Source organism: Schistocerca gregaria, chromosome 6, assembly GCF_023897955.1.
Source record: "Schistocerca gregaria isolate iqSchGreg1 chromosome 6, iqSchGreg1.2, whole genome shotgun sequence".
Taxonomy (NCBI): domain Eukaryota; kingdom Metazoa; phylum Arthropoda; class Insecta; order Orthoptera; family Acrididae; genus Schistocerca; species Schistocerca gregaria.
Window position 1 is genome coordinate 334989551 of NC_064925.1, and position 12171 is coordinate 335001721.

At 39.6% G+C, this 12171-nt stretch overlaps 1 protein-coding gene across 3 annotated transcripts in view; it reads right to left on the minus strand.

Annotated features, from left to right (window-relative positions):
• LOC126277996 (NF-kappa-B inhibitor cactus-like) overlaps positions 1-11487 on the minus strand; it is a 91808-nt gene extending 80321 nt beyond the window's left edge. The window contains exon 1 of one of the 3 annotated variants that reach the window (XM_049977671.1): positions 11331-11487. In XM_049977671.1, the coding sequence (XP_049833628.1) occupies positions 11331-11382 (52 nt within the window). In that variant the 5' untranslated portion in view covers positions 11383-11487. Of the gene's footprint in view, positions 1-502; positions 562-4621; positions 4854-11330 lie in introns of those variants that run through there. The other 2 variants (XM_049977672.1, XM_049977673.1) reach the window with 2 other exon arrangements.
• Between the last annotated feature and the right edge of the window lie 684 nt (positions 11488-12171).

Consider the following 12171-nt stretch of genomic DNA (forward strand, 5'->3'; position numbering starts at 1 on the left):
GTATGAAGCGCTATCTGTCTTTTATTGGTTTCGTCTTATGCATCGCCCACATCATAAGAATCACCACTGCAGCGAGCTAATAATTTTATCAACGTGTTTCGTGGCCAAAGATCATACCACACGTTCAGTTCACAGATACATTTTACGCTCTCTGTAGAGTCGTATGTTGTAAAACAGCGGAGAATCAGACAGTTGCCACCGATTTTCTCGAAACGACCATCAGTAACTAGTAACATGTAAAGTTTGTTTTTTAATTACTGCTGCCAGTCACAAACTTTGTCAACTACTGTATTATTTATTTAGCGACATGTTTCGAGGGTTAAACCTTATCTTCAGGCTAAATGGTATAACAAAAAGATCTTTGTAATAAGGTCGTACTGATGTTACATAGTCTTTTCGTAAATGCTGTGGTCATGCTGTGGAAGAAAACTTAGTAAGAGGCGATGTCACTTTGGAAGCTGGACTGATGTTTGCACGAAAATGTTATGTAATGGTTACTTACTTTGTTCCTCTGGCGCGGGAGTCTTGTTGTGATGCGTTGCGGTGTATCCATTTCCGTGGATCTCTTGGCCACTGTTCACAAATTGTCACTAACATAGCAGTAGCTTGGAAACACGATCACAAACAGTTCTGTAGTGCAGTGGAATACATGTAAACGCCTGGCACCACATAGATCGACAAATCGATAGTCAAATCGAAACCAGTTGTATTTCGACCGCCACTGCACTACACAACTGTTTGTGATCGTGTTTCCAAGTTACTGCTATGTTAGTGACAATTTGTGATCAGTGACCAAGAGAGCCACGGAAATGGATACACCGCAACGCATCACAACGAGACCGCCACGCCAGAAGAACAAAGTGAATGACATTACAAAACATTTTCGTGCAAACATCAGTCCAGCTTCCAAAATGACATCGCCTCTTACTAAGTTTTCTTCGACAGGATGAACACAGCATTTACGAAAAGACTATGTAACATCAGTATGACCTTATTGTATAGTTCTTTTTATAATGCCATTTAACCTGAAGATAAGGTATAACCCTCACAAAATGTCGCTAAATAAATAAGTAATACAATAGTTGACAAAGTTTGTAACTGGTAGTGGTAATTTAAAAAACCTATACATATTTCTTGAGACAGTCGCAGTCAAAAAATAGTCAAAATGGCTTCAAATTCAGAGTCCAGATGAAACTGCAGGGCGAAATTCACAGGAGATACGGATGAAAGATGTGTAAAATGATGCACGGGGCAGTCAAATGAAAACGAGACGCACAGAAAAAAGGTAAGTAAACTGTTTATTATTTCAAAAGCAATAGCTGTGGCTGTGATTACATTTATTCCACTGTGAGACAAGATGATCAGTGCCTCCACGGGAAAAAAAAAAAAAAAATGTTTACGGCTGCCTACAGAAACACGAATGCAACCATGCGTGCACCGCTTCCTTCCAATCAAATTGATGGCGACGAGTATCTTTCTTCAGGGCTCCAAAAATATGGAAATCGCCTGAGGAGAGATCAGGATTTTATGGAGAATGTGTAATGGTTTCCCAGTGGAAGTCCTGCAGCGTACTCGAAGCAACCTTGGTAACGTGTGGGCGGGAAATGTGTTACCAAAAATATCAAATTAAAAAAAGAATGCATTCAAGTCAGACATGTTACACATTACGTAATGTTTAGTACAGGATTACTTCATTAATAAAAAATAGGAAGATAAAGAAATTTAAAAATAAAAAATTGCTTTATTCCACAAAATATTCATAGTATAATGCATGTTACTGTAAAATTGTTTCCTCAAGATAAATGATGGATCTTGCTGACGTACGGTCTTCTTCCTGAGCGCAATGTCTGTTCCATTATTGGAAAATGCTTATCCAGTTTTTTAGACAAATGGAAACGCAAAAAAAATTGTGATCCACATGCCAACTGAGGTGTAGATATTTGTGTATTCGCTCGCGCTCGTGTGTGTGTGTGTGTGTGTGTGTGTGTGTGTGTGTGTGTGTGTAATTACTTTTGTAATTTCTATACTTGTAAGTATATGGCTGCATGTTTGTTAATTTTCAATTACGATTTGTTGATGTATTAAGCTGTTGCAGAATGCCATGAAATCCTTGTGAGGCTAGGAGAAAGAAACAATGTAAATATGCTGCGAGTTCATGGTCACTCAGGTATTACTGGTAACTAACAGGCCAACAGGTTGGCCAGGACAAAGAAGATGACTCCATTTGTTGGACCGGAAACTGACCTAACTGTCACCAAGTTGATGATAAAATCGAAACTGCAGCACTTAGAACATTGGACTCAAACCGAAAAACAAAAACATGGAAAGCTAATGATACCGAAATCATGTTTAAAGATAAGTTCTGTACCCCTGGGCGACAAAACAGCAATGCTGTTAGCCCCCTGTTGTCAATCCTGCAGCTGAGTTTATTGTGCTATATATCTCGCTGTCATTATAGCAGGGCAATAGAAGTAGGAGACCCTTTACTCGTTCTGTTAGCCACTATTTCTTCAGAAACTAATGACCCAAATATTTGGTATATTTTGGCCTCGAGTGCTTCGTAATGGAAGATTTGTGTAGTGTAGTTTGATCCCCCATACCATGTAGTTTGCACTTAGGGCTTTCATTCTTTCTCATCGTGTACATGTGTTTTTTGAAGTTTCTGACCAGTCATTAAACCTACCATGAGTTTAAGCTGCCCCCTGTTGTTTATTCAGTCCAGTTTCGTGTGTCTCCTCAGGTTCCGATGTTGAAATTACGCCGTGTGGGAGACTTGAAGCTCCCGACAGTTTGTTCCACTAAAAACGGCTATAGCGGGAGTCCCAAACGTTTAAGGTCATAATTATATGAACTGAAGATGATCCTAAAACGAGTGGCTTAAGACATGGTACCAGTGACGGGTAACCCATGTTTAAAGCTTGAATGAGCAATTCTTTTTGACACATGTTAGTGAACTGATGTCGTTTCATAACAACAGCCTGCCTTCCGCGTTGACCTTGGTGGTGCTGCCTTGAACAGTCTGTTGTGTCCACGGTGGATTTAACCACTGACCAGTTCATGCTTTTGTCGAAGATGAATCATTACTCGTTACAAGAACTCGCAGACATGCAAGTATACATGTATGGTGAAGTTGAATGTAGTCCTTATTTTGAAGTTTATAGCTAAGGGCAGAAACTTACGAGAACTGGATAGCCCAATACACAGAGTTCCCAATTTCGTTGCAGTTCATGCAAAGAGACTGTCAATTGTTGCTTCTGAACAGCTAAAACGAGATGAATAAGTTGCAATAACATGTAAGTTGTTAATATCAACATTGAAGCTATTGTCTTCATTCTGAAGACTGGTATGATGCAGTTTTCCACGATAGTCTACCTTGTGGAAGTCTATCTCGGCATAACTACTGCAGGCTACACCTATTTGAACAAATTTATTGTAGAAAAGCCTTGGTCTTCCATTAAAATTTGAGCTACACACTTCCCTCCATTATCAAACTGACAATTCTTTTATGCCTCAGAATGTGTCCTTAGCAACTGACCCCTTCTTCATGTCAAGTTGTCATAAATTACTTGTCTCCCCAGTTCTACTCAGTAACTCCTATTTATCTGTTTACCCATCTAATCGTCAGCCTTCTTCTGTAGCACAAAATCTTAAAAGCTATTCTCATCTTGTCAGAGCAGTTAATAGGCCCCCTTTCACTTTCGTACAGGGCCCAGGGATACATTCCTCCAGAAAGGACTTTCTGACTTTTATATTCGCTATTATCTACGTCATCTCTTTTCTGAAGTGCTGGACTCCGGCTATGGTTAGTTTACTTTACTGCCCACATAACACAATTAATCCTCTGCTCTTCTCTCATCATCGCCTGATTTAATTCGACTGCATTCCATTACCCTTGTTTTATTTCGGTTGATATTGATCATATGACAGTAAAAGTTAAATATTCAATTCTCGTCAAAAGTTTCGTATCTCTAAATTTTTTGTTAGAGTCTCCGGGTGATATGTGTAACTTCGGCCTTAAGTGCTCGGAACAGGATAGAGATATGGATATTTTGCAAATTATAGTACGATAAGTAAGGACGAATATGTTGATGCATGCTTAACACTCAAAACTTTTCCACCTAGCGACATATAGATAAATACAGTTATTTCAACAGAATGATAAATTTTTAACGACAGTCAGCATCGTACAGTGATAACAGCATATGTTAATATTAGCAGGAACTTTTCAAAAAAATATGACAAAGTTGAATTCCGCTGTGCCAAATTATTTCCACCTCACATTCTGCACGTTCTCCGGCTTTTTTGCTAGTAATTTTGAGTGGAAGTTGACTTCCATCACAACGGCGCACTTCCATTTTTTAACAAAGTTGGTTCTGTAATTAGATACATCGCCTCTTTATATTTTATTTTTTGCCAGAAACCTAATTTGCGTAAAATGAAGTGGCTACAAAATATCAGCTGTGTGAGGATACGCAACACCCTTAGTAAATAAAGTCATTTACTGCGCCAAGTTGCACACTGCCTGTGTCAGCTGATACACAAAAGTGCAGTTGCGAAATTAGCAAGTGACCAGAGACTGCTTTTCGCGCTTTGAATATTCCTTCCAGTTTCGTGTACTCACCCAGCCATAACTGCCCACTGGCAGGCCCATTAGAACCCCGCGTCATGGCGGTGCTCAGCCGTTGAACAGTGGTAAAACAACGGACGGCTTGCAGGGATTGGGTGAGGCCTGCAGCGCATAGGCAGCGCATAGAACTGCTACCGCCCTGTTCAGAGCCACCTGTCGGCGTGGCGGCCTGTCAGAGCGCTTAGTGCAGGCATTCTACTCCCTCCCTGCTGCTGCAGAGATCACTGGGTGCCTGCGATCGGTCGAAAATCGATTTGATCGCGTGCAACTTCCTATCGCAAATGTATTACAACAATATTTTGTAGCTTATTCGGAAGGTGAAAGTGACTTAACAGCTCAAAATCAGTGTTAATATCGCAATAAATACTGCAAAACCTGACAAACTTTCTAAACAGCCATGGATTATATGTACTTATAGATAACACAAAACAGGGTGCTGTGGGGTACATTAACAAAATTTACTTGCGGCAGTGTATCATATTGGGTACAGAGCTAAAGTTCCTGAAGATGAGGCTGTAGTTACATCGAAATCAGCAGCAAAAAAATTAAGACAATGAACATATTAATAATATAACAAAATGCGTAGGTAGTAAGACAAATCTCTACATCTGGAATTCGAAAGAAGGATATCGCCTAGATATTTTTTTCTTACCCTTAACTCCACTCAAGTCAGGCAATACTTAATGCAGTGAATGATATCAAGACATATTGTGGTTCGTACTTTGCAACAACTTTGGCTTTCCCTCTATAAACAGGTCGGCGAGCTTTTTCTTTTCCTTTTGTGATGTCGCTGGGTAGAAGCTGGAAACAGCATCGGTAAGATACCTCCCTTACCTCAACATTACTTCGCGATTAATCTCCTCCTTCACACAGATACGAGAGAGTTTACAAGCAATTGAAAAGCGGAGCCAAAGGAAGACTATCGAGGCTAAATGCGTAAAAGTGCAGAACGCATTAAAATGGTCATGTGTCTCTTATAGGTACGATAAGGCACTAAAATGGAAAATTTGTTCCGAAATATATATTTATTATTGTGGTATCTGCACGGCATTTATACAACGCGGAGTACTTGAGCAGAGATGGTTTCCAAAATAGTATATATAACGTTTATAACATGAATTACTCTAGGTTGGTTATAACGTACACCGGTCTGTATTCATAAAGATGATTTCAATAGAACTGTGAGAGGCTGCAATATTTTTCGTGTTCATAACACATTTTTTGTAGACATACATGTACTAAGTCATTAACAGTACTTCTGCATGTCTCCCTCTTGTTTTGATAAAACAGTTCAGTCTGCTACAGCATAACGAAATACCTGTACCAGTGTCAATGATAACCTGTGGCAAGTGCAGTAACCTACTCAATTAATGTCTCTCATTTCTTCGTCTGTGGAACAATTTCCATACTGAATATTCCGTCATTGTTTCGTAGAAGGGGATTCGTACACGAGAATGTGATTTGAACACGTGGGTCATTCTACTGTAACTGGAAATTTGAGCTGGTATGGTATATTTTATCTCAAAGAATGGGACTTTTCCATGATACTATGAATGTAGTAATATTACTACAACTAATAAACACTCGTTCAGGTATCATGTTGTACGGTAGCAGAATGAACTCTTTTATTGAGAACAAGAGAGAGACATGCGGTTATTGTACGAAGAAGGATACGCAAACTGAATTTTATTTGGTATTGTAGAACATGAGAGACAGAATATTCTCTTTACACCTGTCGCTATTTCATTGACAAAGTAGTTGATGGCTAAACTGGTGAAAGGTTGCAACGTTCTTTTATCTGTGACAACAGAAAGATGTATCGATGCGGTACGTATATAAACGACAAACACACAGACGCCGAACTCACACTTTTTTCGTTGACACCAGAACTAAAAAGATGAGTCGAAGGACAACATCGAAACTGTAAGCAATGTCCCGGGATATCTGTAGCTAAACGTAGACAAGCAAAAATATACGAGACAGTTTTGCTAAAAAGCCTGTGGTCAAGAAACTGAAAGACGGTTAGTGAAAAGAAGGGCTTAATATTCCTTACTAATGAAATAATGATCAAGTAAGAAGACGAACCAGGACGAAACTGAATGAAAATGACTGCTGTAACTAGCTCTGAATTTCATGAAACATAGTCTAGAACGTCCGGAAAAACGTATGGGCTAGTAGAAAATTTTCTACAAAGGTGGTACAAGTAAACAAGTTGCTGAACAGACGTTAGGAGGCAAGTACTGTTTGTGAACTATGCATCCCGATAAAATTCACTCATTTAGCTTGTAGCAGGAGGGAAGAAATAGTAACCAATATCCGGAATTTACGTTTCGTAGCGATGGAACGGAGCTTTTCATCACAGCATGCTGTTTACTTCTTACTCTGAGAGTATAAAATCGTCGATTAAATGTTCTCTATCAGCAGTATGCTAACCTTCCACTTCAGGACAAGAAACGTCCAGGTAAAATTGCCGCCAAGAATCTTTATTAACCCCATTGTCAAACGGGCCTCCCCGCACTCAACACGAGAGACCGATTAAGACAAAAAAAGAATACATTTAACGGCGCTTCCAAGAACAATAAAACGGCTGATTTTGCTCGTAAGAAGAAAGAAAACTCCTAATGAAGACGAGCTCCGATCCAAAACTATTGTGCGAAAGTTGTTATTCTGTAACAAACATCGACGATCAAACTGATAATATTACCATTACTTAATATTGGGTGAAGCTCTCTCCACAACGCTATTTCAGTTTGAAAAATACGAGCCACTGTTTTCTATGACTAGTTGCAGCAGTGGGACATGTTCAATGTTTAATATACAACTCTAATTCAGCTAGACAAACATCTTACTATTCACTTTATAGGTTAGAGAAACGCTTTGATTCCGCTGTCACGCACATAGAAACAAACACTGAATTGAGAGCCAGTGACTTGCGAAGTATGTGGGTACTAATAATGAACTTTGCCTAATGTTTTCTGCCTGATAAAAATGAACACATCTGCATGTGCTAGGAGTACACGCCCGCGTTCAATTTTGCGGTAGTAAGAAAAGTTCGATGTCTTTTGGACAGGAAAATATATTTATCTGACAGCAATCGAATAAGAATGATCTGATCCTAATGACACAAATGCATGTATTAAGTGGGTGCGTTTTACTATCAGAAACCAGAGGATAAGATCGGAGGTAGCCGAAATCCTACTCGAGTGACGCATTCGTAACTGCTATCGTACATGACAGCCGATAGGCTTGTCAGTATGTTGGGCGTATTCGTTGTCCTCCCACAAACACGGTTTGGAAACGCCTTCGGTAAACACAGTTGGGGGTGACGACTGGGTGTGACTCGTTACTTCTTAACAGCAACACTACACCCAGGCACCTGTGATGCTACTGCAATTGCGCAAATTGAGAATACGTTAGAGATATCTATAACAGCGATTGAGAGACTCGACTGTGTAGTTCAGAGCTATTTTCGTCGCCCTTCTCTTTCATTCGGTCGTAAGAATTGGAAAAAAAGCCTTTCAACGTATTCCGGGTGATTTAACTGCACCACGCAACACCCGTAACAATAATAAAAGCATCTTTGAAGACACGCAGACCTGCTTAGTTCGCTCAACAAATGCATATAGATTTAGGTGTTTTACGTTCGTTTCACACTGGTTGTAACGGAAAGCATCTAGCAAACATTTACATTGTATTTCAAATGGCGGAATTCATAAAGACTGTCGACGATACGGAATGGAGCGAAATGTCGCCGCCAAAGATTCTCGGAAATAAAGTTCTGACATTGTCTGGTAGGATCGGAAGTTCATCTATTACTGCAGCGCTCTCTCATGTTGTTGCACCAGATTTTGTGCTTTTGCATCTTTATTTTATTGGTTAGTTTGCTTTCATTGCACAATCCGAAGTTTCCCTGAAGACTTGAAATTTTTCCAGCGAGTATTCTTCCACAAAATAACCCCAAAATCTGAAAGCGATAAATTATTTAGGTTTATACAGCACCTAGGCGACGAAAACGTTCGTGTACAATAAGGAACATAAAGATATAAAATATTTAGAAATTACGATTGCTTAACAGAGAAAAATTTAACTCTCCCTAGGGAGAAAAATATAGATTTTAGATGTAATTAGGCACCTAGAAAGAAAACAGAACAATAAAGTAAAAAGATGGCATGGCTTGAGTTTTGCTCGAGAATACATATACTATCGACCATGTAATGTTGATGTTTTCAAATGTTTGTGTGATACTTTTCGTACTCTTTTCGTTTCAGCAGCGTGGGGAAAATACCACACACTCTTGAAAGTTAATAACTCTAACAATGCTAGTCCCTTAGTTCTGGTAATATATCCAGCCTTTAGCTAAGACAGTTCCATCATGACGTCACTTTCATCGTTCTGTACAGAGGCGAGTGACGTGATGTTAACATTAATTTATCCGTGATAGTACAGGTTGACCTACGTAACTATGTATAAATTATTTGAAGAAATACACCAGTCCACCTTTTATTTAGCTTGACTTCATTCCACTAGTGAGAAGAAAACAAGTTAGTTGCGAAGACGAGACTGGATCCAATCGTATTGCAAGAAAGATGTTATTGACTAACAAATATCCAAGGTCAAACAAATAATTAGTGCCATTTAATATTTGATGAAGCTCTTTCTGTAACGTTGTAGTCTATATAGCTTAATGTCACCCATATTGGGTTGATATAATATGTTTGTATCATCGCCAGTTTTTTTCCTTTGTATTCTGAACGGTGCATTCGCCATGTGGCCGATTTACGCGTTTGTTTATATTACCACATGATGAATGCAAAGCTGTATCAATGATGTTAGAAGTTTGTGCCCTCGGTATTCAAATGCGATAAAAGGAGCTACAATTTACAGCAGTCAAAACGTAGTCGACGAAAAGGTACTTCTTGTGAATCTATAAAGCAATATCATAAACAAAGCATGGACTTCGTTGAGGCCTGCCACTGTATTACGAAATTTTCTAAGATAACAATTTCTTAGCGTCAGTCAGTTTATTATCCATTAGTTAATGGCACGACAGATTATCATCCAGGTTCTTAATGTCGTTCACTCACCAGTTATTAACTGCGAATTTATTGAAATGACACAAAGAGTTTTTGCTCTGGCTGCCACTGACCTATACGTGGCATGACCTCACTGACACGCCCCCCCCTCCCCAAAACAAAAAAAATTTAAAAAAAAACTTCACGTCATTTCACATGCATTGGCAATTGATGCATAAATAACATTTAGGCCTGATGATCGTAGCATATTGACGAAATACACCGTGATAATATATATTGTGTAATACAAATGATAGAGCTAGGGTTTGGATTAAAAAAAACATTTTCTAGTACACAACTGATTCCAAAGATGGTAACGAAGCAAAGACAAACACAAGTCACTTTCTTACTCTGTCAGTTCTCCACTTCAAGTACGAAGTTACCTTTGTTGACTATTTAGCCACAGTTACATTTGTATTGTAAAACCTTATGACATTAATTAGGAAAACTTTACAATAGCCAGTTCTTGATTTGTAAAAAGAGAGGTTCCGATTATGTGACCTTCTGGGAGATGCTTTTGATTTAGACGCCTTAAAACATTATTTTAGTTCTTTTCTGAGCGATTTAAGAGTGCGAAAACAACATCTGCACTGATAAAAAATAAAGTTCCAATCTATAACATCTCAACATACGCGGTTCTGATTTTTTTTCCTCCGAGACGCCGCACTGACGATAACTATGAATAAGTCAACAATGGATAGAACGGTATTCACAGGAATGAGTATTTGTGTTAGTATCTGTTTATGAATGAAGGCGCCAAGGTTCTTCTCTCATGTAGAAATTGTGACATTGTCTGTAAGGGATGAAAAACTGACAAACGCAGCTGTGTCAAAATATCCAACGAAGATTACGACTGTAGTTTAAGTCGAGAATTGATCAATTATGCAGATGACTTGTGTTTACCATTGCTTGGTTGCCACTTTTGGAATGTTTTGTACACTAGAAAAATGGGCTTACAACAAGAAACCTAAGAAGTACAAAAATAGGCAAGAATTTGTTTCGATTCCTTAATACAGCATACAATGAAAATCAATAAAAGAAGTACAGGAAGAGTTGTCTCAGATGAAGAAAAAAAGAAAATATCTCAAAGAATGAAGAAATATTGGGCAGGCAGAAGAGCAAAACACCTTTCATATAAGAATAGACTCTAATAATTATATTACCTAAATATCATATTAGGTTATTGTTGAACCAAATTGTATCCCTGTGTAACAACTTGTTTAGAATTTTGTTTTTTTGACTAGAGTGGTCCAATGAAGGCCACAAAAAATAATAATAATAATAATAAACAGCATAGAATGTTTCACGAAGAACTCACAATGGAGCCAATTAAAACGTGGCCGAAGGTGTGTAATTGTTATTTTCCAAATAAATAAGCGATATGAAAAGTGGCCGGTTGCGCTACTTCGTCACTAAAAGACGTGATGTTATTTGACCTTGCTCGCACACATTACGATTCGGCAGTGGCGTGCCGTCCCACTGACGCGCAGTACGAAACGCCCTTTTATACGCCTGCACTATTACACTTCGAAGACACCGATAACACACGATGGCACTGTTCGGCTGGGTGCTCGAGCCGTGGCGGCGATGCGTCACAGTGTGGAGAGGAGGTGTCGTCGCGCGGCCGTTACCTGGTGCGTGTAGACGGCGGTCGGCGGCGTGCTGCGCGGCTGCTGGGACCATTGGCGCTCCGTGCTCCGCGCCCGGCACTCTTCTGGCCGCGCTACCGCTAGCCAGCGCCGCCGCCTGCGCGGAATTCCCTCCGCCCGTGTCCGCTGCCCCCAGCGCAGTGCCAGCGGCGGCCCGCTGCGTCGGGAAAACCCGTCGGGCACGCGCGCTGCCGTGCCGGCCGCACGCAGCCCGCTTCGCACAGCCCACACGGGATCGCCGCCTACTGCCCGCTCTTTCTCTCTCCTTTTACTGTTTTCGACTGTGTGTTGTGGGAAGCGCAGGCAACAATGTCTTACGCGAGAGAGTCCCAACCTGGGCGCAACTACCCCCTAGGGGTAAAATGTAATTTTCTGAGGGTCAAAAACAAATATACCCTTAACTCAAATGAACGTATATGGTTCCAGAGATCTTTACAAGTCTTTAGCATTTATGATAAAAGTGTGATTTTTCCACCGTGTGCAAACTATAGGGATTGATCGGTGAGAAGATACGTGAATTGCTATAATAATTATTATAAAAGGTGGCAATTTTATTTACGCACAGTCTTTTAAGTATATGTGATGGTATCTAATACTCAAGTACTAATGCAAAGAAACGCAACGATGCTAAAATGCTGTACATTCTTGCTATGATTTAATCTAAAAAATAAATAATTCTCTTCCTATTAATATTTAATTAATTAACTTACGTCGTTCAGATTTCGTAACGCTGACGGTGTTAAAATTTAAAGTTGTTCAGTCCCTGTTCTGTTTTCTTTCAGTTGTTGCGAGCCAGCGCTACACATTTATAAAAATTAGTCCA